Source organism: Myotis daubentonii, chromosome 7, assembly GCF_963259705.1.
Source record: "Myotis daubentonii chromosome 7, mMyoDau2.1, whole genome shotgun sequence".
Classification (NCBI taxonomy): domain Eukaryota; kingdom Metazoa; phylum Chordata; class Mammalia; order Chiroptera; family Vespertilionidae; genus Myotis; species Myotis daubentonii.
Window position 1 is genome coordinate 20,490,820 of NC_081846.1, and position 26,117 is coordinate 20,516,936.

The window sequence follows — 26,117 nt, forward strand, 5'->3', positions numbered from 1 at the left end:
GGGGAGACTTGTAGGTTTGGACCCTGACCCTTCTTCAAGGCTTAAGTCAGCCAAGAAGGAAGGGGAGAGTTACAGCACGTGGGTGTGGAATCAGCTGTCTCACGACACTGCTATTTTAAGACACTGCAAGATTTGAAACGAATGACTGGAGATGGAACCAGCAGAGAGGGTGGCACCTCTTGTTCTGACCCCTTGTTCCACCATCAGGATGGCTGAGGTGCCTGGGGCTTTTAACGTCTCCTTCCAGAAAAAATTGCCCCCCCTCCCCGGTATACACACACACACACACACACACACACACACACACACACACTCATTCCTGGCAATGCCCCATGTAAGCTGCATAGTGTCTAACATCAAATGCCCTGGACACAGCAGCTCCAGGTTTCCACCTGCCCCCGCCCCTTGCAGAGACCCCACCCCACCATCACCACCAAACCAGCACCCTCCTGGGCTCACAGGGTCACTCTCCCCTCCCCCTCAGGAAGGAGAGTGACACCACTGTGCAGATGCACAGTTCCCACCCTCACTAGCCTGCTGGCTAACTGATGACCTGGCAGCTTAACTGGCTGACCATGTGCACATGGAGGTATTTTCAGAAGCCAAGCACTCTCTATGTGTGCGTGCTTCGGAGGGAGAGCTGCTTGAGTTGGAGGATTTATGGGGTGGTGCAGGGCCTGCCGGCTCCTCTGGGAAGATGGATGTGTCAGGGCAGGGTGGGAGGATGGGGTGGGGGACCCCTCAGTTCCTGCATGTCCAGCCCTGTCTAAATCTGCTTGGTAGACCCCACCCCAGCCCTGCCCCTCCCTGCCCTTGCCCTTCACAGTAGCTTCTCCCCTTTTCTTCCTTCCTTATTTTTTTAAAATATATTTTTATTGATTTCAGAGAGGAAGAGAGAGGGAGAGAGAGATAGAAACATCAATGATGAGAGAGAATCATTGGTCGGCTGCCTCCTGCACATCCCCCTACTGGGGATCAAGCCCACAACCTGGGCATGTGCCCTTGACCAGAATTGAACCTGGGATCCTTCAGTCTGCAGGCCGATGCTCTATCCACTGAGCAAAACCAGCTAGGGCTCTTCCTTCCTTATTGCCCATTCTTCACTTTCCCTCTGCCTCCCTCTCCTGTCTCTTCTCCATTCTTCTCTGGCCCCTGTCACCCAAGTGTGAATCGTGGATCAGCAGCATTCATACCACCCCATCAACCCATAGCTTATCAGAAATGCAGAATCTCAGGCCCCATCCCAGACTCCTGAATCATGTCTGCATTTTGACAAAATTCCAGGTGAATTGCATGTACCTTAAAGGGTGGAAAGTGCCATTGAATCTCCTTTCACCTTCTTTCCTCTTTTCTTGCCCTTAGCTTTATCTCAGGCTTTCTCCTCACCCCTTCCACCCTCTGCCTTTTTCTCATTCTGTTCTCTTCTGTCCCCTGGTCTTCCTTCCTTTCTTCTTCTCCCTCCCTCCCTTCTTTCTTCTTTGTCCTGTCCTTTCCTTTCTGCTTCCATCCATCCATCCATCCATCCATCCATCCATCCATCCATCCATCATCTATCCACCCATCTGTCCATCCATCATCTATCCACCCGTCTGTCCATCACTCTCTTATTCTCTTTTCCATCTGACTCTGCCCTTCTTTCCTTCTGTATCTATTTTTCTCTCTTTGCCTCATTCCTTTCTCCTCTTCTTGCTGAGGCTTTAAAAAAATACATGAAAGTTTTTTCATTTCCTCCTGCCCAAATGCCATCTGTGATCTTGCCCACCTAGCCTACCTCATTTCTTTTCTCCAAACTGCCCTGACTCTAAGGTGAAATGGTCCTCCCCCAGGAAGGGAAGCCCGGGTCCCAACACCCCAGCGCCCCCAGCGAGCGGGCAACCCCTGGTGGTACCTGCAGAGGGTTCTTTGTGCTTATGGCAATGACGTGGTACTTGTAGTAGCACAGCTCACAGCTCCAGCAGCCGCGCTCGCTGATCCACTTGATGAGGCAAGGCTGGTGGGTACACTTGACGGAGCCATCGCAGCGGCACGGGCTCAGCAGCTCCCCCTGCAGGACAAGAGGCACAGGGTGGTGAGGCCCATTATTAGGCTGGCAGGCAGGTAGGCAGGCGGTAGGCTGGGTAGCCTAGACCACACCACTGAAACCAAGCCACAGGCTTTGCTGGCAGGCACCAGACCCCACCGAGGAGCCCTGGGCTCCAGCTTCTCCACCGTGGGGGCCAGAACACTTCAGTGGAGTTTTAGTCCCTGTGCTGCCTGAGTCCTAGTGTTGCTGTGAAAATGAGTGAGTTGATTTCTATGGAAGCCTTCTGCCATCCAAAGGGGGTCATACACTGTTACCCCTCACGGGAACAGTATATTATTCATCTTTGTGTCCTTAGCACCCAGTACAGTGCCTGAAACAGACACTATCCAGCTTTGGCAGGGGCATGCATGCACACATGTCTGTTTGATGGACAAGAGGCTTTGTTCCTCTAGGACATTGGTTCTCAACCTTCCTAATGCCTCGACCCTTTAATACAGTTCCTCATGTTGTGGTGACCCCCAACCATAAAATTATTTTCGTTGCTACTTCATAACTGTAATTTTGCTACTGTTATGAATCGAAATGTAAATATCTGATATGCAGGATGTATTTTCATTGTTACAAATTGAACATAATTAAAGCAAGTGATTAATCACAAAAACAATATATAATTATATATATGTTTTCCGATGGTCTTTGGCAACCCCTGTGAAAGGGTCATTCGACCCCAAAGGGACCGCGACCCACAGGTTGGCGACCCACAGGTTGAGAACCGCTGCTCTAGGACATGGCCAGCTCTGGCTCTGGGTGGGCAGCAGGGGCACCTGGAAGAGGGGTAGAAATCCTTGGTATGGAGTAGCTGCTGTGTGTCTCTGGGAAGGAGATAGGAGGGAGTGGGGAGAGGTGCTGCGTGAGGGACAAAAGCCCTCATTATTCATGGCAGCATTTCCTAGGCTCATTTATTCTAACAGGACGAACTGGGTTTGATTAATCGGTTGTTAAGCAGCCATGTCAAATTGCCGATCAGGTAAGAGACATTACTCCCGGCCCCTGAAAATGGTGCCAGGCGACAGTGAAGGCTGCACCCCTTGCTCCTCAAGCTGCAGCCACGATACAGGAGAGCTGGGCCACCCCTGAGAACAAGGCCTGGACCCTCTGTTGTGGCTCTGGATATGGGACCCTCAGGGCTCACTGGAGTCACCCCCCTCATCCCAGCCTCAACATACTTATGTGAGGGAGGGGGGGGCATGACCTGGTCCCAGTGCCGGCGGTGGGGCCAAGAGGTCAACGGTGTGCTGCTTCCCTGAAGCTCCCAGTCCCCCCACTCTCCCTTAGGACTGTGCAACCCCTTTTGGCAGAATAGGGACTTTTTTGGCACCACAAACCGTGGAAAGCAAGGACACCCAAACTGTTAGAAAGGGTTAACTTTGATGGAGGAAGCAATCCAGAATTTTACCAAATAAATAAATAAATCTGCAAAGAAGCTATTTTAACCTTGGCACTTATGCAAGTTTTATTTAGTATATTTTTATGTATATTGGGAATAAAGCCATATTCTTTTTGTATTTAGGGCTCTAAGAGGCCTTAACCTGGACACTTCACCATCTCTGGTCATGCCTGTGTTTCTCAAGAACAGAAGTGGAAATGAGCCAACAGCCAGACAGATTCAGGTTAGATTTGATGTTCTTTTCAGGAAACTCTGTTAGAGGTTAAATGGTGGAACATGAAAACTGAGGTGGTGAGCCCAGCCAGCGTGGCTCAGTGGTTAAGCGTTGACCTATGAACTAGGAGATTGTGGTTCTGTTCCCAGTCAGGGCACATGCCCGGGCTGCGGGCTCAATCCCCAGTGTGGGGTGTGCAGGGGGCAGTCAATCAGGGATTCTCTCTCATCATTGATGTTTCTATCTCTTTCTTCTTCTCCCTTCCTCTTTGAAATAAATAAAAATATTAAGAAAGAAAAGAAAGAAAGAAAGAAAGAAAGAAAGAAAGAAAGAAAGAAAGAAAGAAAGAAAGAAAGAAAGAAAAAAACTGAGGTGGTGAACATCTCTCGATGTAAAGGGACCTCTATGGAAGAGAAAGGGAAATGACCAACCCAAGGTCACCTAGCCAGCCGTGGCATGGCTAGGATGTGAAGCTGGGTCTCTCTGACATCATCAGACTCTGAGTTTCCCACCACACTCCTCTGCTCCTTCCCCTCCTGCGTCCCGGGCCCTGATGTCCCTCCCACACCTGTACCCTTCGGTCTCTTCTCTGGTTTCTCCTTTCCAGACCCAACCCCTTCCTGGCCCAACTGGGCTCCCACCACCAGCATACAGACTTGCTTCCTCTCCCGCATCATCACCCACAGTTTGGCACTTAATCATTCTCTAATTGTTTCCTCTGGGATTGGGGCTGCTCCTGCGAACCCTGTGGATGGGCACCAGGCTGTGAGAGAGGACCAGCCCCTGAGGCTCCAGCCTTTGGGCTGGCGGATTATTATGATCCTGTCCTCTGAGCTCAGCAAACTCCACAGATCAAAGGGGCTTAGTAAATGGGAAGGCACCGCACACTTCCCTGATGATCTGCTTGGCGCTCTGGGCCCCAGTGACTGTCCTGGGAATGACTAGGGTGAGAAAAATCAGTTCTTCTCTAACCCCCAGGCCCCACTGGACACAGTGCAGGACGGGGAGATTGCATAGTGTTGGGAGATAGACTTCTTAGGTTTGAAGGCCTCTTTGTCACTTACTGGCTGTGCAAACTTGGGCAAATTTCTTAACCTCTCTGAGGCAGCATTTCCTCATCTTCCTATTGTGGGCAGCTCTTACCTTCTCAAGGGTGGCTGTAAGGATTGAGTGAGATCAAGTACATAAAATGCTGGGCACAGTGCCTGGTACAAGTAAGATCTCTTGTGAAAATATGGCAATTCTACCTCACATTTCCCTAAGGACTTTAATTTCATAGTTTGTTGTGTTTTTTGTTTGTTTGTTTGTTTGTTTTACTACAGTTCCACTTGATTCTCCTACTATCAAATAGGTAAGGAAGGGAGTCATTTTTAAGTAAAGGTCAACTGAGCCCCAGAGAGAAGCTGAGATTAAGGAACTAAGAGTCTGCCCCTCTGAGGTGGGTAGTGGGTCAGAACATGGATCTCCTAATTTCTGGCCAGGACTGTCCTCTGTGTTATCAAGAGGTCACCGAGAGTGTTTTGGGGCACCCATCCCTGGGGATGCTGAAGAGAACAGCGTGAGCCCTTGGATGGGTTAAGTGGGGTCATGCTAGAGGCGGGAAGCAGGACAAGGTGATCCACTGCCCTTGGCCATGGCTGAGCTGGAGGGTAGGGAGAGAACAGGATGGATTATCCTTGCTGCCAATGACACAGCAAGTGGCAGGCACAAGGCCCCAGTCAGTTCTCCGTTCACAGGTTTCTTTCTGTTTATTTTGGGCTTGCCTCATTTTTCCCCTTCTCAATCTGAAAGGGCTTGCTTCTGGAGTCCTTAGGTTACCTGGTTGCCATGGCAGTGGCAGGTAAGCCCAAGACTTCCCCTTCTACCCACACAGGCACCAGGCATCCCCGCCACTGAGCAGAAAGAAAGAAATCTTGTCTAGTGAAACAAAGGCAGCCCTAGCCCTGCTGCAGTGTGCAGCTCTGGGAGGTCAAAACATAGGAGATGATTGCCCCGGCTGGTGTGGCTCAGTTGGCTGGGCACTATCCCGTGCACCAAAAGGTTGCCTGTTTGATTCCCGGTCAGGGCACATGCCCAGGTTGCCAGCTTGATCCCCCGTAGGTGGTGTGCAGGAGGCAGCCGATCATATTTCTCTCTCACATTGATGTTTTTCTCTCTCTCCCTTCCTTTCTTTCTCTAATAATCAAATAAAAAATTAAACACACACACACACACACACACACACACACACACACACACACACACAGGAGATGATAGAAATGCCTGCCTTTGGGTGTAGTTTAGAGTTCTCTTCCTTTGCTCAGATTAGTGTGATGGATGAGAGCTTGGGCTCTAATCCCAGGTAGACTTGGGTGTATCCAGGCCCATACAATCTGTGTGACCCTGAGAAAGTTACTTAACCTTTCTGGGCTTCATTCAGTTATTCTTTTAATCATTAAATATTGATCTGGTATGTTCTAAGTTCTGTTCTAGGTGTCAGGGATACAGCACTGAATGGAATTGTCTCTCTAAGAGAGACAGAGAAGAAAAAAGATAAATAAATTGTAAATACTGAAGATGCTCTCATGGGCTATGGAGGAAAATAAGCAGGGACACTGGAAATGGAATACTAGGGAGGTGGTGCGTTGAAGTTCTAAATATGGTGGCTCTGGAAAGCTTCATCAAATGGAGGCATCTGAGGGAAGACCTGAGGAAGGTAAGGAAGCAAGACATGCAGGTATCTGAGGACTAAGCACTCAAGGCCAAGGGCACATCCAGTGCAAAGGCCCTGAGGCAGAAGCATGTTTGGTATGTCCTAGAGGAGCCAAAGTGGCTATTGTATCTGTGGTAGAGTGAATGAGGGGAAGAGGAGTAGGAGGTAAGGTCAGAGATGTAATGGGGATCAAAAGTGAATGAGATGGGAAATTATGAGAGTATTTTCAGCAGAGGACGTGACTTGATCTGACTGTGCTTGATAGGATCACTCTGGCTGATGTGCTGAAACTAGACTCGAAGGAAGAAAGGGTGGATCAGGGGACAGAAGGCTGTTGTAGTAATCAGGCGAGCAAGGGGTGGTGTTTTGGATCAGCATGGGAGCAGTAGCAGATCTGAGAAATGGTCAGTTTCTGAATACATCTCTAAGATACAGATATTGGGATTTGCTGATGATTGGATATGGTGAATGAAAGGAGAAAAGTCAAAAATGGTGCTGATTTTTAGCTGAGCCACAAGGAGAGAGTTGCCTTCCATTGAGATGGGAAAGACTGATGGAGGGGCAGGTTTTGGAGGGTAGATTGGGAGTTCAGCTGTGGACATGCCAACTTTGAGATGCTTATTAAACGTCTAAGTGGAGCCATTAAATAGGGATTGCAATATACATTAGTCTGGAGTTTAGGGGAGAGGTCTAGACCAGTGGTCAGCAAACTGCGGCTCGCGAGCCACATGCAGCTCGCGAGCCCCTTGAGTGTGGCTCTTCCACAACATACCGACTTCTGCGCATGGGCCACTAAGTTTCAATCGCACTGTACATGCGCGCCCGCACGTGGTATTTTGTGGAAGAGCCACACTCAAGGGGCCAAAGAGCCGCATGTGGCTCGTGAGCCGCAATTTGCTGACCACTGGTCTAGACTAAGATGCAAATTTGAGAGGCGTTGGCATACAGATGGTGTTTAAAGCCATGAGCTTGGGTGAAATCACCAAAAGAGTGTAGGTGGGAAAGAAGACCGGTACTAGGACTGTTCCCTGAAGGATGCCAAGATGTCAGAGCTTGAGAGATGGGACGGAACCAGTACAGAAGACTGAGAGGGAAGGCCGGTGAGGTGAGAAGAGAACATGATGTTCCAAAAGCCAAAGAGGAAGTGTTTCAGAAAAAAGGGAATGCTCCAGTGTCAAATGGGGCCGGTGATGGGTCAAGTTGGATGAGAACTGAGAATTAACCATAAAGTTGGCAAGTTTCCTTTGATTTCTTCTATTTTCTGGGGGAAATATGAAGCACAGTCATGAGCTGGAAGTGCAGATGGGGGAGGAGTTACTGGATATCTGAGAGTTGGAATGAATAGTCATCCAGGGGAGTTTGAGTGATTAGAGTAGAGAAATCAAGAATGATTGCTGGAGCACTGAGGGTCCTTTCTATTAACATGAAGTGGCTCATCTGTGAAATTGGAGAATATATTTAAGTAAGAGAATATATTTAGCACCATGCCTAGCACATAGTAAGCTCTCAGTAAATGCTGGTTAATATGTAAGGGGTTATAGAATTGGAGAACCAAGATGGCGGCATAGGTTAACGTCGGAGTTTGCTGCTTTGAACAACTACTTCAAAAGTGAAACCAAAAAACGGAAGGGACATCACCCAGAACCACAGAGGCGCTGGCTGAGTGGAAGTCCTACAACTAGGAGGAAAGAGAAACGCATAGGGACACTCAGAGGAGGCGCAGTGCTGAAGTCAAATTCTGAGGTGCGGAGTGCGCGGAGCGGGCTGGCGGCGGAGGGCGTGGTTGTTGTTTTCAATCGGGAGGGAGTCGCAGACTCTGAGCTCCAGATCCAGGCGAGTCTTTAGGGACCCAGACTCAGGTGGGAGAAGCGGGACTGTCTGGCTTCGGTCAGAGCGAGTGCAGCTTTCTCTCCGAGCTTTGCAGCGGGTGCTGGGACTCAGAGAGGCAGAGCCCCTTGGGACAGGACTGAGAGCCGCCATAACTGCTCTCTCCAGCCCACGCTGTTGATCCTGTTCGACCCGCCCTGCCCAAGCCCTGCACAGAGGCATTTGCCAGATAGCCTCAGGCAAAGGCTAGATTAGCACCTCCCTAGAGGACAGAAGTTCTCTCACCGCTGACACAGCTGAATCTCATAGCCACTTGGCCTGGAGGTCAAACCCTCCCTGGAATTAGCTACAGCAATCAAGATTTATCTATAAGACTGCGAACAAAGACCACTAGGGGGTGCACCAAGGAAGCATAACAAAATGCGGAGACAAAGAAACAGGACAAAATTGTCAATGGAAGAAATAGAGTTCAGAACCACACTTTTAAGGTCTCTCAAGAACTGTTTAGAAGCTGCCGATAAACTTAATGAGATCTACACGAAAACTAATAAGACCCTCGATCTTATATTGGGGAACCAACTAGAAATTAAGCACACACGGACTGAAATAACGAATATTATACAGACGCCCGACAGCAGACCAGAGGAGCGCAAGAATCAAGTCAATGATTTGAAATGCGAGGAAGCAAAAAACATCCAACCGGAAAAGCAAAATGAAAAAAGAATCCAAAAATGCGAGGATAGTGTAAGGAGCCTCTGGGACAGCTTCAAGCGTACCAACATCAGAATTATAGGGGTGCCAGAAGATGAGAGAGAGCAAGATATTGAAAACCTATTTGAAGAAATAATGACAGAAAACTTCCCCCACCTAGTGAAAGAAATGGACTTACAGGTCCAAGAAGCGCGGAGAACCCCAAACAAAAGGAACCCAAAGAGGACCACACCAAGACACATCATAATTAAAATGCCAAGAGCAAAAGATAAAGAGAGAATCTTAAAAACAGCAAGCGAAAGAAACTCAGTTACCTACAAGGGAATACCCATACGACTGTCAGCTGATTTCTCAACAGAAACTTTGCAGGCCAGAAGGGAGTGGCAAGAAATATTCAAAGTGATGAATACCAAGAACCTACAACCAAGATTACTTTATCCAGCAAAGCTATCATTCAGAATTGAAGGTCAGATAAAGAGCTTCACAGATAAGGAAAAGCTAAAGGAGTTCATCACCACCAAACCAGGATTATATGAAATGCTGAAAGGTATCCTTTAAGAAGAGGAAGAGGAAGAAAAAGGTAAAGATACAAATTATGAACAACAAATATGCATCTATCAACAAGTGAATCTAAGAATCAAGTGAATAAATAATCTGATGAGCAGAATGAACTGTTGATTATAATAGAATCAGGGACATAGAAAGGGAATGGACTGACTATTCTTGGGGGGGAAAGGGGTGTGGGAGATGTGGGAAGAGACTGGACAAAAATCGTGCACCTATGGATGAGGACAGTGGGTGGGGAGTGAGGGCGGAGGGTAGGGCGGGAACTGGGAGGAGGGGAGTTATGGGGGGGGGGGAAAAAGGAACAAATGTAATAATATGAACAATAAAGATTTAATTAAAAAAAAATAATAATATGTAAGGGGTTATAGTATGGGCTATAGCAGATCTTCCTGTCTCTAGGCCCATCTTCTCATCTACTTCAAACATCGATCAATATCCTTCTTTCCTTCCTTCCTCCTTTCTATAACATTATTATCAATAATCCTAAAGTTATAAACATTTCACAGTTTTAACAATTACTGTCATGGACATTCTACCATCTAATAATTAAATGAGGCTAATAATTAATTCTCCAATTTTATATATACAGATAACCACTCAGAGGGGTTCTTGCACAAGAGAAAGGCAGAGGAAGGCTCTGAAACTGGTTCTGTCCACCAAGCTACTTATATCCACAGCATCTGAAACCCAGCAGCATTGTCATCAGATCCTTATCTTTCCAGCTCTGATAAAAAAAAGATGGCCTTGCTGGTTCTTCTATTAACATATAAACACAAAGGCAGAAATCCTTTGCTCTTCCCCCTCTCCTTTGAACCCAATTCCAAGCAATGTTTATTGGGTACTAATTGACGTGGTGGTAGAGAAAGTGATGGGGTTTAACTTCCCCCTCACTTCCTCCTCACACCCCCACCCTTGATGGGGAAGAGACATTTGTTATGTAAAAATTAAGAGATAGAGACTTCTGTAAGCATAGTAATACATTCAAGTTATCTCTTAGTTGGATCTCATAGTCTAGATCAGCGGTTCTCAACCTGTGGGTCGCGACCCCTTTGTGGGTCGAACCACCCTTTCACAGGGGTCGCCTAAGATCATCGGAAAACACATATATAATTGCATATAGTTTTTGTGATTAATCACTATGTTTTAATTATGTTCAATTTTTAACAATGAAATTGGAGGTCACCACAACATGAGGAACTGTATTAAAGGGTTGCGGCATTAGGAAGGTTGAGAACCACTGGTCTAGAATAATAAGGAAGGTTAATGTTGGCTGTAGATGCTCAGAGGACCTTAAAATCAGATTGTCCTATCCAGGGTGGACCCAGAACCTGTGTGTATTGGGGTGGGAAGAATAGAAAAAGTTCACTGGGATTGTAGAGAAGAATAAGGAGGGATGCCAAAGAAAGTAGGGACTCCCCAATGTCCATTCTGCGTGGTCTCTGGACTTAGAGGATGGATAGTTGACTTGCTAGGGGAAGGAAAGAACTCTGTGTGTCACTCCTTGGACTTCACATATTTGAGAGACCAGTTAACAGTAAGGACTATCAATAACCCTTCTTCCCAACTTTGAGGGCACAACCAAACTGGTCCATGATATTGACCAACTACTTGTGTTGCTGTAATCTGGTTTGATGGGGGAGGATTGGGGAGGGAGAGAACAGAAAGGGAGCAGAGATGGGGCAGTAGGTTGAGGGAAACCTAGAAGGTTCCAAGTGTCTTTTTCCTGCAGGAGACCAGATAATAATTTCTTTATTTCTTTTCTTTTTTTTAATATATTTTATTGATTTTTTACAGAGAAGAAGGGAGAAGGATAGAGAGTTAGAAATATCGATGAGAGAGATAGATCAGCTGCCTCCTGCACGCCCCCCAGTGGGGATGTGCCCGCAACCAAGGTACATGCCCTTGACGGGAATCGAACCTGGGACCCTTGAGTCCACAGGCAGACGCTCTATCCACTGAGCCAAACCGGTTCGGCTAATGATTTCTTAAGTCTACAGACCTGTAAGAGGTCAGTGTAGACTAGTATCAGGATCAAGAAAAATGACCTATCATGAAGTCCTACTTACCAGCGAAGGCTGTGATACAAAGTTGAATAGGAGAGGGTGTGACTCCTGCCTCCCCGAAGGATGATAAAGCAAGTTTCCCCCTTACCTATGGTAGGTAGGCTGATTTGCAAGATGACCTTCAAAGATCATGTAGCCCTAGGATCCATTATTATACAAGATAGGCCATTCTCATTCTCTGCATCTTGTATCAGGTAGTGTATGGGCAGCACTTTGCTCTCTGCCTGAAGCCCTTTCAGGCCAACCTTTTAGCTCTGCTACTCACCCACAGCATTTACCATGCTCCCTTCGCAGCCAGGCCATGCCCAAGCTTCTCTCTCCATGGCACCAAGGCCAAACCTTGGCTTCAGGAGACCAGCAGTGCATCAATTGGCAGAAGGAAATAAGAAATGTTGCAAGATAATTTGATTTAAAAGGAAAGAACTCTATTACTAAGTAGAAAAAAGAAAGATTTAAGGCCCTAATGAGCTGTAGTAATCTATGCTAAATCCAATTAACCACATAATTATTTTTAGTTTTACTCTCATACCAGCAGCTTACTTCACACACACACACACACACACACACACATCAATAATTGGCCTCTGTCTTCATGAAAAAATTTTCAGCCTCCCTGCTCATCAGATAAAAAAAAAAAAAGATACAAGTAAAAACACACATGGAGATCCAAACCAACCCCTCCAAACCATGTTTTCTCATTTTCATGACAATTATTTTTTTTTAGCAGTGCTTTCTCCCTATAATGTAACTGGTATAAGACAAATGTACCTATTCCCTCTAACTACCTCCAAATGTACTCAACTGGTGCTAGAAAGAACTTCACCTCACAATAATTGAATTTAAATAACATTCAATTCCATAAAGTCAGACATGATCTGCATAATAAACAAACAAACCTATCCAAGAGCTGGCAGAAAGCAAGGTCCTATTTTCTGTGTAGATTCATAATCATATCTGTATTACTGATGGCCTAAATGTACAATACATAGTCCATTTGTCTGTCTCTATTACACATCATTACCATCACCATCGTTACCAAAAGGCTCAAATTAAAGGCTGATCTGGCCTCCGACCTGTGGCTGACTCAATCAAAAAACATAATTTTGATAAACCTTGACTGGCCAGAATTGGGCTATTTGTATACACCAGCCGGCTGGGCTTGCTTCCAAAGTTCCAGGCCACCAGGCTGAAATTTCAGAGATCCAGGTCACTGTGTCCGCTTTCTTTCCCACAAGTCAGGCCAAGCCAAGTGCCCAAGTCAGTGGCAAGTGAAGGGGCAAATACTCAGTTGCCCCCTGGGGTCGGCCCTCCATTGTCCCTATGCACTGAGAGAGCGATGCCCAGCTCCAGGTGTGCAAAATCTTCATGTTATTCAAAGGGGCTCTGGTGAAATCCTATAAAAACTACTTTTCAGTCACTGTAATTAATATATCATTCAGTGTGTTTGGGGGATACAGCAGATGTTACAAGTGTAAACGAGCTGTGATGACATGTTACACTTCACGAACATTCCAAATCACAGCCCTAGACACTTGGAATCTCATGTATGGCTGACTTACAGAGTGAAAAGCAGGGTCTCTCCTGGGTGTCAGTTCCAGCTCTGCCACCCTCTGGCTGGTGACCTTGGGTTTAAGCTATCTATGCCCCAACTCCTTGTGTCTCAGAACTTACATCAGAATCCTGGGAAACTTGTAAAGAATTCATTTTCTCAGGCCCTACTCTAGGGATTCTGATTCCATGTAGACCAGTGGTTCTCAACCTGTGGGTTGCGACTCCTTTGGGGGTCGAACGACCCTTTCACAGGGGTCGCCTAAGACCATCGGAAAACATATATATAATTACATATTGTTTTTGTGATTAATCACTATGCTTTAATTATGTTCAACTTGTAACAATGAAAATACATCCTGCATATCAGATATTTACATTACGATTCATAACAGTAGCAAAATTACAGTTATGAAGTAGCAACAAAAATAATTTTATGGTTGGGGGTCACCACAACATGAGGAACTATATTAAAGGGTCGCGGCATTAGGAAGGTTGAGAGCCACTGATGTAGACTCATGCTTCCTCTCTGGAAGCAAGGTTAGCTAAGACTCATTTTGTGAAGCTCTGGACCAGATACTCCTTAGCAACCTGCTGTCTCCAACATCGCTTTAAGACTCTCGTGTATTCAAAGATAAAAATAAATGCCAGTAGCTAGAACTTATTGAGCATGTACTGTGTGCCAAGCCCGTATGCCAGCTTTGACTGCTGGATCCAAATGCTAGTTCTTCTACTTACTCGATGAGGGACAGTGTGTAAATTACTTACCCACTCAATATCTGTGACCAGGGGTTGCTGCAGCAAGCTGCCTGGGCGCCTGGATATTGAGTGCAAGTGACAACAGTGCATTGGATTCCAGGCGCCTCCAGGTGCTGCTCTCTGCCCTGTAATTTCAGGGAGAGAAAAGAACTACCATCCACCTGGCTGCCTCCCTGTCTCTTAGGAACCACCTCCCCAAGCCTTCTACCTCCTCATGGACGTGTTTCTATCTCTGGTGATGGGGTAGATGGAAAAATATTAAGCTTGGAGTGTTGACTGCCATCACATCTCTTTCCCCCGCCCCCTTTCATGTAAGGCTGTGAACGTGGGTGTTTATGGTTCCAGGCGAGGGCTTTGCGATGGCCTTGGAAGTGCAGGAATGGAGGGACATAATACCAGAGCAGGGAGACTATAATGATTTTTGTTGTGAAGAGCTTGTAAGGAAAGGGAAGTAAAAGAGGAAAAAAAGTCTTTGTCCTATAATTTCCTTTGCCTGCTTTGTAAAGAGAATGCAGTAAACACCAAAATGGTGTTTAATTCTTTCTCTGGATGGAACTTGCATTTCTTCTTTATGATGAACTTCATTCCGATTATATTCCATTTAGACGGAAAAGCCTGAAGCCCAGAGAGCGCGGTGGCCTTTCCTAGGTGGTCAGCGCTGAAGTAGGAGAAATGACAGCCCCCTCTGGGTTCAGAGCCTCAAAGAGTCCACCCCACATCCCTGCGGGATGGATGCCTCTCAGGGGGAGACCCAGCCGGAGCCGGAGCCGGCTGGCACCTCAGCCAGTCTTTTCACACCTCTCGGGAAGTGTGCTGCTCCCGAAGGCTGGGCTCCAGCTCCCTGTCATGAGAAGCATGCGAGTAGAATCTGAATTGCTCTGGCGCGTGAGGAGACGCCCGTCTGCTGACTCCAAGCCTCTGCTAAGCTCTCCAAGCGGTTGTAGCTTCTGTCATCTTGGCAATTTTACTTTTTCTTTGAAACAGTTCTATATTTCTCACTTCTTGTGCTGGGAACGAGGGTCTTCAAAGGCCCTCCTTGCTATCCCCAGCCTCTGGGCAGGTGGGGTGCTACTGTACAGGGATGGTGTGGGGGAAGGGGACCCCAGGGCCTCCCATGCTTACCAGTGCCTTCCAGTTCTCCTTCTCAGATCCATATATGAAAACCAGTGTGGGATAAGGCTAAGCTCATAGAACAGCCCAAGCCTCTGGACTTAATGACTGGGGACAGGGGAGTATGTATGGACCAGCAGTGTTTTTCTCCAAAAGATTGAGACTGTAGGCCAGTCTTGCTCATTTAGGAGCCATTCAGCGGCCTCAGGTGAGCGCTCAGCCCTGGTGTTGAGAACTCGTGGTGGCGCCTGCCTGGGAACATGCAGAGAAAAGACATGTGCAGAGTCTCAGCCTTTGCCATGGTGTTTTGGTCTGCATGTCCCATAATTAATGGCTGGTATGTAAAATATGACTTCCTTTTATTTGCCTATAACCTCTTTTACATGGCAAGGTAGTTAAGTAAGCAATCAAGATGCTTTTCAATTGCTTCCTAGGACTTGGCAACCCAAGACCATGTTCCCTCTCCACTCGCACTTCATGATTGTTTAAAAATTTATTCATCTTCCCCTCAGCAGTTATCTATCCACACTGAAAGCCCTATTTTTAGATTCCATTCTCATGTCATGCATCATTTCAATCATTTATTTCTAGACCTTCACCAATCTCTTAGGTTTTTAAGGCAAGTTTTCCTGTTATGTCCAAGATAGCCAAGGATCCACATGTCCAGAGACTGGGGCAGAAAAGGCCATATCTTAAAAATACATAGAGATTTATTATAAATCAAAAATTTCCTCATAACTGTAGCCCCCCCCCAACACACACATCATTTCCCTCAATCAGAAACGTATAAACTATTTTTTAAATAGATTTTTATTGATTTTTTACAGAGAGGAAGGGAGAGGAATAGAGAGTTAGAAACATCGATGAGAGAGAAACATCAATGAGAGAGAAACATCAATCAGCTGTCTCCTGCACACCCCGCACTGGGGATGGAGCCTGCAACCAAGGTACATGCCCTTGACCGGAATTGAACCCGGGACCTTTCAGTCGGTTGCTCACCTTTCTATCCACTGAACCAAACTGGTCAGGGCATAACCTATTTTTAACTTGCATGTTTCCATTCACACTATGTCATGAAAAATTTCTCATGGTGATCCATGATTTCATGGATCATATCCAAAATTATATCCTTAAAAGACAGTCCAAGAATGGAGTTACTAATTCAAAGGGCATGGACATTTTTAAGGCTGTTGATACATGTTGCTGAATTGATCTTCAGAAGGATGACACCAGTTTCCATCCAGATCATTATAGTAAGTCAGCATCTGCTGCTGCTACCCCACATTCAAGGTCTTGTCCTTTCTTCATATTCTCAAGGGCAACTGTTAGTCGTACCACAGCTGGGACCCTGAGAAGGGAGGCTCAGCGAATGCAGGCAGTCTGTTCCTTTCTGCCTTTCTTTCCACTGTAGGGAAGGGGCAGGAGGTGGCTGTAGGATTGGGGCAGAGTTAAGTCGGGAATTTGCAGCAATGCAACCCAGGCATTCTTGGGAGAGAGTTTCAGCTGTGAAGGAGAATCAGGAGTCACCTAGCCAGCCGGCTGGAGGCTGCAGAATCTCAGTCTGGGTGCCGTGGGGGCTTTTTCTTCTCCAGGGAACTGATGAATGATAGGGATGACTCAGAACATTCTCTTCAGTGTAGCCCAGTCTCTGAGATGGCCAACTACGTGGCTAAGACATCCAGGGCGAAGCGACCCACATTAAACACCCTGCACCTGGATAATTGCCCACAACTGCCCTTTCGGAGACCTGAATATGGGAATACCACACTCCTCCCAGTGATACCCTTGTGTGACTGGGCAGCTTTGTTGTGGAAACATATCGTAATCTAACCTGTGTTTTCCTGCTACATTTTCAACCTTTATCTTTTCATGACAAATGGACAGTGCACACAGGCTTGAAGATCAAACAACTTTTGTCTCTGCCATTTACTAGTATCAGTTAGTTCTAGCTGCTAACTAACCTGCTTAAAATAACAACCATTTATTCTGTTTCACAAGTCTACAAGTTGGCTGAATGGTTCTGCTGATCAGGGTTAGCTGGTCCCCGCTGGGTTCGCTCAGGCATCTGTGAGTTGGCTAGAGGCTGGATGATCTAGGATGGGATGGTTGGTCCACTTCTGCTCACACCTCTCCTATCAGCCAGTAGGACTGCCCAGCCTCGTTCACATCATGGTGGAAGTGTTCCCACCAGCAAGAGAGGGCACACCCTGATCCCAAGCACTTTTCAAGTTTCTATTTACGTGGTTTGCTACTCTCCCATTGGTGAAAGCAATTCATGCAGACTACTCAGTCAGTGTGAGCGGGCATTACCAAGAGGAAATATCTATAAGAAGCCTGAAGATATAGGGCCATTAGAACAATCAATCTTTCACATTGGCTCTGTGACCTTAGACACTTTCCTTAACCTCTCTGAGCCTTAGTTCCATCCTCTGTAAAAAATATAGAGTTCTTGTAGAATTCCTCACTATAATATATGTAAAATGTCTGGCGCATAGAAAACATTCCATATGTGCTCATTTCCTTCTCTTCTCCTTTTCCATCATTTGGGATTTTCTCTTTTTTCTTAAATGTGTTATTCCTGTACGTTATCTTCTATATTCAAAGCTTCAACATAATAACACTAAACATTATGCCTGTGGGTTTGGTTGAATCCCCAACTCCTAGCCTATGCCTAATAGAGCAAGTCCTTGATTCATTCTAATAATCTGGAATTTGAATACTAAGGCAATCTAGGGGGTTCTCCTCCCTTTATTCCTGGGACTGTCCAGTTGAGAGATGATTTCCTGTCTCTCTGACCCAGCTCCACTTCCAAGAAGAAATAGAAAGGGTTAACACGTTTGCATTAACCGATGACTTAACAGAGGCAACAGGATGAGGAACCTCCACTTCCTAATTTAAAGGTGGCCTTGGGGGTGGAGTAAGTATCCTGGCCTCTCCCTAGCTAATCAGGCTCCAGAAGAGACATTAATTGCAACCAGTTCATCCTGCTGGTGAGACCCAGGGCTGCCAGCTTCCTTGCTGGGAATGGAATAGAATTTTAATTGGCAGTGAAAGCATCGTGGCAGGAGGTTCACAAAAGAGTTGGTCCTCTCCCCTGGAGCAGGTGAGAGAAGCTTCAGGGGAAAGGCCCTGAGGAGGCACAGGGCAGTAAAGACCCTCCACATTTAGGGGCCATCCCAGGTGCAGACCCATAGTTCCAGGTCCAGGCTGGACTCCAGCCAAGGTCAAGACCCTCTTGCATAGTGCACTTGGTGTGGTCAGCCCAGGAGCGCTGAGCATGGGACCCTCTTCTCAGTGCTTCCTCTGACTTTCATGAGAAAGCACTATATAGTTTCTGTAACTTGTACAGTCAAGACAATCAGCATCCCTTTCCTCAGAGGTCTTCAACTATAAGTTTACCCTCCAGCGTGTTTATATGCATGTGTGTGTGTGTGTGTGTGTGTACATGTGTGTGTCCATTTGTCCATTTGTGCAATTTGAAGCAATGGCACAGCATTTCTGTTCTGTTTCCGAGCAATGTTAATATCTTTCCAATCAAATAAATTAATGTGATAATGTTTGGGGGAAATATGTTCTTGAGGCAATGTGTGCGCTTTCTGCCATGGCGATTCCTGGAACATGCATATAATATGTGATCACATGTGTAGGTCCATGGATGCGACTAAGAAAAATAGGACAATGTAAGCTTGTTAGCATAAACATACAATGATGCATGTTTTTGAAGACTGTTGTGTAAGTAGTTTAGCCTCCTTGAACTGTAGTTTCATCATCATTAAAATGAAGACAGTAGTAATAGGGCTGTTGGAAACATAATGAGATATAGACAGCTTAGGATAATGAAGAAACTCAATACAGGTGCTTTTATGAGTATGTCTAGTGAAGGGGGTGGAGGGAGTCACTGACCATGGTGCCCTGTCAGCTTAGTGGTATAGTAAACCTGTTGGCAGAAAACAGAGCAGAGAAACAAAAAAAAAATGTACAAGCAAAATTAATGTTTTCAGAACACTATTTTTGTGGATTATAACGATAAATATTCAGAATTTTCAATAATTTAAAACTTCATTAATACTTTATAACTTTATTAATACTTTAAAACTTAAAGTGATCAATTATCACTTATAACTGCCAAACAGTTTTGTTTTTATTGTATATTTTTATGTTTACTACCTTTATGTTAATTTTTTATGGAAAGCTTATCACAAATTTAGTTAGGGGGAGGGAGAGGCATTGAAGAAGACTGTTTAAAATAGAATTTTATAATTTATAAACATATGAAGACTAGCTTCTAAAGCCAAAACAACTCAATTCCACTCCTACGTTCACCACACCTTCCCCATTCTTCCTATCTTCTTCACACTGGGGAATAAGACTTCTTTCTGGTATAAGCTCAGAATATAGGAATGAAAACAGTCAGAATAAAAGGAGTGGCCAGTAGAGATTGGGTTGATCTCACCATTTGGAGCCCAAGGGCATTTTGATCCCGTGTTTATAATTGCAAAGTTTTAATGGGCATTATATATGCTTTGATAAACTCTCCCTGAGAATGCATTTTCCACAGATAATTCCATTAAGCCAATTTAATTTTTGATCAATCTTTTTTAATATAGAGCAATTAAACACCATTTTTTATATTTCTCATCTAATGTTATTGAAACTTTTCACTGGGCCAAATCATTCTATAAGTGAAATATGTGTATAAGTAAAATGTGCATTAAAATTCACTAATTACAGCTTCTGTCATTGAAAGGTTTATTTTGTAGCCTTTATAATCCTTCCAAACTTAATTTTTGGGGGATCAAAGTGTGCAGATCTGAATTTTGCCAAGAAGCTGTGAGTCTTCTGTCAGATTTTAATAAATAATACATTTTACTGGGGGCAGTTTTAGCCACTGTCCATTTTCTGGTATTGAATGTTTTTAAACATCTTCAGAGTCAAGATGTGCTGGCCCATAAGAGCAAGGGTAGTTTATTAACTGCCCAGTACATGTGGGTGTTAAATAAACATGATCTCATGTAAGCCCTCAACAGTGCTGAGAGGTGAGTATCATTATCCTCATTTTATAGATAACTGAATTGAGTGTTGAAACGTTTATTTTTTTTGTACTGTATCACAGTGTCTCTCTCTTCATTCATAATTATAGTGTCCACTGGCTGCACACACAACTCATAACACCTTTCACCTTGCTCTTAACAATTTCCAGTTCTCTCTCTCTCTCTCTCTCTCTCTCTCTCTCACACACACACACACACACACACACACACACACACACACACACAGCCTCTTTGTGCTTCTGATAAAGCTGTCTGAATGTGGGCCTCTCTCCAGAGCATCCCACTCTCTCCTCTCTCTCCCGTGAGCCCCAGAGCCCTCTCAGCGGACCACCTGGGAGGAGATCTTAGTGGCAGCACCTTGGGTGGGGCCTCCTTAAGTTCACATCCATGTGTGCCTCCCAAGTTCTAGTGGAAACCTGAATGAAGTAACTGTGGTGTGTGTGTGTGTGTGTGTGTGTGTGTGTGTGTGTGTGTGTTTGCACCTGGGTGAGTGAGCAAATGGGTCTCACCTCTCGCAGGGGAGCAGGCTGCTGCCTGGGAGGCCAGGCCTCTCAGCCCAGCCACTCACCGTGATTCACAGGGGGCATAACCTCCAGGTGCGGGGAATACATCAATGTGTTGTTTTATTTAGTCAGGAAAAGCACATCGATTCAGTGGAATGCATCCAGACAGTTTCCTTTTTTACAACAAATTACAGGGGGATGGGAAGGAAAGGAGAAAGAGAGAGGGGGGGGTCTTCTATTTTTAAACCCTTGCCAAGCATTAGTTCTGTGGGAGTTTCTGTGAGAAAGGAAGAAGGGAGGAGAAGATAGGAGTGAGTAAGGTGGCCAATGGAGGTGCAGGCCTAGGATAGTGATTTTCAAATATATTTTTTAAAGTAGCTGGAACCTTTTTTCAAATGTATCCTATGAAGAATGCCAATATTTAAAACAAAAGGGGTGCTGGGTTCAGTGACGGAAAGCTGGCGATCCCAGAGCCCCACCCACTTGGCCTTTCCCTGTGCACACAGTGGCCATGGAGAGCTCTACTAAAAACAGGCTTGAGCCACAAATCAAACACAGTGTAGGAAGAGGATCACATCTCCCTGTACTCATTCATTCATTCATTCATTCATTCATTCATGAGCTTGTTGATAATACTATGTGCCAAGTGCCATGAAGGTGCTGGGGGATGTTGTGGCAGGTAAAACAGACCCTGGTCCCTGCATATGATCCAATAGGGTAGACAAACATTCATGAAATAATCATGCAAACAAATGTAAAACTGCAGCTTTGACAGTTGCTATGAAAAAGGGGATACAGTGACCCGACAGGAGGCCACCCTCTGGGAGCCATCTGTGGGCTAAGGGCTGAAAGACAGGCACTAACTAGATGGAGAGCAGAGAAAAGACATTCTGGGGTCCTGTGGCAAGAGGGAGTGGCAAGGCTTCTTACTGATTCCTGCCCAGCAACCCATTCAATACTCGGTGGCTTGAAATGACCACCATTTTCACTACCCTCACAATTTTGTGGGTCAGAAACGAACAGTGCTTAGCTGGGCCCTTCTGCTCCATGTGGCATGGACTGGGCCACTCGACAGTGTTTGATAGGCAGATTGGCTAGTCGGGAGGGTCCAAATGGCTTCCCTCACACATCTGGGGCCTTGGTGAGGATGACTGGAAGCTTATAAACAACAAACGTTGGTTTCTTACAAGGGAAATCCAAGTCAGCTGGGCCATACAAGATCAAGGTGCCCGTGGATACAGTGTCTGGGGAGGGCCTGCTCCCTGGTTCACGGGTGGCCATCTCTTCTGTGTCCTCACATAGTCAGAGGGACAGGGGAGCTCTCAGGGGTCTCTTTTGTAAGGGCACTGATCCCATTCATGAGAGCTCCATTCCATGACCTAATCATGTACCAACGGCGGGACCTCCTAATACTGTCACAAGGGGCCTAGAATTTTAACATATGAAAGTGGGAGGGGGATCAGTCTGCAGCAGTAGCCATATGGTGTTCTGTACAAGTCATGGACCCTCTCAGCTCCTCAGTGTTCTCACATGCAAAGCGAATAGTGCCTTCCTCGCTGGGCCATGGAGAGTTAATGCACAGAAAGCACTTAACACATAGCAGGTCACAAGCAAGCATTGCTAATATTATTAATACTCTGGCTTACACGATATTAGAAGGATGAGATGAGATGACTGGGGCAGTGAGTCAAGGATACCATGTGGCACACACAGTGTTTCCAGAAGTCCTAAGAAAATGGGTCAGTCCACGACCTTTAGGATTAGAGTGTAGTCTCTGAAGTCTAAGGTCCTGGTTTGAATTCAACTCTTCCAAGGTAGGGTGACCTTGAACAAATGACCTAGGTGGGGGTTTTGTTGTCTTCCTAGTGGAGTTGATTATGAAGAGTGAAAGAGAAGTAGGTGACCGGGTTCTGGTCTATTTTCTGTCCTATTACATGGCCCTGCTCTGATGTAAGCAATGCCCAAGCATGTTATTACAGGTGGTCCTACCGGTTAAGAGTGAGGTTTGGTGGTTTGTAGACAAGGTGGGCTATAGGAACTGTCAGCCTCCAGCTCAGGAGGTGAAACATGCAGGTGCATGTGATATGCTGGGAGGCCCCAGCCAGGGCTGCTCTGTCCAAGACACCACTGGTGCTTCATTATGTGACCTGTCAGTCTGTCTCTGAGTACAAGGCATTTAGGTGGTTTCCAGGAAAGGATGTTTATAAGCAATTAATGATGATTGATAATGAGCTGAGTAAAGCATCATTGGGGTCTACAGATATTACTGCTCCTTGCAGAAATGGGCCAGGAATGAGAAGGAGATAATAAATCATGGGATGCATGGCTCTGTGAGCAGATGCCAACGGGGAAACTGAAGCAGCCCCAGGAGGCCCTGACATCACGGCACCTGGGACCTGTTTTCAGTGTTTCAACCAGCTCCTCAGAGCCTGGGGGCTCTGCAGGGGTGACCCAAGGCCCTTGGCACTCCATCTCCATCCAAACTTCATTCAGGGTAGCTCTATTTTAATCTGCTTTATATATTCAAGTCCCATAAATTTTGTTTGAAAATTAAGTTCTGCTGATTAAAAAAAAAAAGTTTGAGCCCTAGCCAGTTTTGCTGAGTGGATAGAGTGTCAGCCTAGGTTCGATTCTGGTCAGGGGCACATGCCCTGGTTTCCAGCTCGATCCCTGGTAGGGGGCACACAGGAGGAGCCAAATCAATGATTCTCTCTCATCATTGACATTTCTATCTCTTTCTCCCCCTCCCGTCCTCTCTGAAGTCAATACAAATATAAAAATTTTAAAAAGTTTGAAAACTATTGCATTAGTTAAACTCAGGAATTAAGTTTTTATTCGATGCTAACTTTATTTTAACCCCCACTTTGGGTTTTTCTGTTACACAAGAGGGTAATTTAAAGGTATGCATATGAAGAAAATAATAATGATTCTTCCCTATATTTTCCCATATTCCACTTTGCACTGTGCCATTAATCACACTTTCCATTTGATTCTTACAATTGCCCAGTAAGCTACTCAGAGCAGGGCTTCTTCCCCATTTGCAGATGAGGAGTATTGGGTTCAGCACTCTGCAAGTTCCCCATGGAGATGAAAACCTGTTTGGGAAGCGGGTCTATCAGGCTCTGGATGGTGCTGTCGGCGATGCTGCTGATTATAGAGCAAACAACCTTTAGGTGCTTGTGTTTGTCAGTACCTGCGCTAAGAACTTCAGACAGTAAGTTTCTAGTTTCTCACAGTGACCCAAGAGGTATGTAATCTCGTCAGGAAATTCAGGTTCTGCGTTATTGAGTAACTTGCTAAAGGTTACACAGCTGAAAATCCAGGCCCTGAACTTGAGTCTAATCTTGAAGAAGTGATCATACAAATCCCAACTGAGGGACAGTTTACCAAACAACTGAATGATAGAGGTAGATAGAAAAAATCAGCTGGAAGAACAGCATAGGTACAATAGGGGATATATGAATACATACATACTCACATCTGTATATGTATGGATAAATATGTGTATATATCTACCTATAGATGTATAGATGATAGATAGATAGATAGATAGATAGATAGATAGATAGATAGATAGAGTACACAATGTGTCAAGATGATGAATCTGAGTAAAGAGTATATGGGTGTTTATTGTACTATTCTTTTAACTTTTCTATATGTTGGGATGTTTTTAAAATTAAAACTTGGAGAAAATAGTTTTAAAGGAAAAGTCAGGCATGTGGAGTTCCTGTCCTGGACTCCAAAACTTCCTGTCTATGACAGCCAGGGAAACCAGTTTCCTGAGGGTGGACGATGGGCCCATGTAACCTGGATAAGCAGACTGGACAGAAGAACCCTACAAGCCTGCCTAAGGTGTGGCTTATGAGCCAGGACTACACTTTGCTTCCAGAACCCTGTGTTCAACCCTCCCCCTAAGCACTGTGCTTCCCCCCTTTGTCTCTGCGAGTCCCCAGGAAGAGAGCTTACAGGTTGACAGAGGAATCCAGACTATGATGTCTGCATCCCACCCAGACAGTTATATATCATTCCAACCTGAGTTAAAAAAAAAAAAAAAAAAAGGAAAGCCACTCAACATAGCGAGCTGCTGATCCTCAGGGGCACTGATCCTGTTTTGGTTAGAATTATACAGCCCACTGTGGGCTCCCTGTTCCCAACTTCTACTCCTTTCAAAGAAGGGTGTAGTAGACAGTCGAAACTACCAGGGTTGTTCACATTTGCTTCTTGTGAATGGCAGAGGCAAAGCATTTGGAGAGGGAAGAGAAGAGTTGTCATGGCCAAAATGAAGCCTCAAGACTATAGAGTTCCACTGCCTTGCCTTTTGATGCTTCCTCACACTCATCCCCCATAAGCGTGAAAAATAAAGAGTTGATTCTAATGGCAACATATCTTTACAAAGCATCTGGCTCTGCAGATCCCATGGCACTTTACAGATGGTTTCTGGAAAACCTAGTTAATCCTCACAGTGTGTCTGTGAGGGAGTGGTTTTGATATAAATCTACCCTGAAGATGCAGCAGAACAAGACGGGTGGAAATTATAGCAGAAGGAATGCAAGCTAGAAGAGAGGCAGAATTACCAGATGGTGTGGATGTGAATACATTTCCATGGCAGCTGGTATTTTTTAAATATTTTTTTAATAGGAGAGAACTCCCTATAGTGGACATAAGACACTTTCTACATCCTGTTCAACCCAGAGTCCTGGAAGTATCACTTAGTCATTTTCCCCTCTCCTTGCTAGTTCCTCAGTTCCAAGCAAGAAGGCACTATAGCCATTTGAGACAAGGGCTATGTGTTTGTGAATGGAATGGGATGGGGCTTGGAGATCAGGGAAATGGAGCTAGATCGGTTTGTGCTCTTGATTGTAAGTGACAGAAAACCCACTGAAACTGTATCAAGTGAAATAGAAAATATATTGTCAAAACATAGGAAAGCCAAAGTGACTGGAACTGGGTACAATGTGAGCCAGGACTACACTTTGCTTCCAGAACCCTGTGTTCAACCCTCTTCTTCCAAAATATGTTTTTAAATAGGAGAAAACTCCCTATAGTGGACATAAGACACTTTCCTTTCTATATCCTGCTCAGAAGGCCCACAGAAGGCTCACTTGCCTCCACCACCCAGGTTTCAGGTGTGTACATAGAACCCAGCCTAACCAATCAGTGGATAACTACCCTGGGACACAGTGATTGGCTTAGAAAATGGTCACATGACCCAAACCATCTAATGAGGATTTTAAGTTTGGAGGAAGACACAGTCTTAGTCTGAGTTCCTTAGCTGTAAGTACAACATAAACTCAAGACTGTCGAGACCTTCTTGCCTCCACATGTCATGGAGCTAAATTCAGCTACATGGGTCAAAGGATGGAATTTAAACTCTGATTCTTTTGCCATTTAAGATTTGAATTAACCCATGAATACCAATTGGAATTGGAAGCTGGTTTTTAAGTTTGAAAGATTAATTGAAGTCAAAATTGCTAGAGATAAGCACTGTTGGCTCAGCCACATTGTACCCAGTTCCAGTCACTTTGGCTTTCCTGTGTTTTGACTTAATATATTTTCTATTTCACTTGATACAGTTTCAGTGGGTTTTCTGTCACTTACAACC

At 45.3% G+C, this 26,117-nt stretch overlaps 1 protein-coding gene across 1 annotated transcript in view; it reads right to left on the minus strand.

Annotated features, from left to right (window-relative positions):
• MARCHF4 (membrane associated ring-CH-type finger 4) overlaps window positions 1–26,117 on the minus strand; it is an 82,167-nt gene that overhangs the window by 20,929 nt on the left and 35,121 nt on the right. The window contains exon 2 of the mRNA XM_059703077.1: window positions 1,889–2,044. Within this exon, the coding sequence (XP_059559060.1) occupies window positions 1,889–2,044 (156 nt within the window). The remainder of the gene's footprint in view (window positions 1–1,888; window positions 2,045–26,117) is intronic.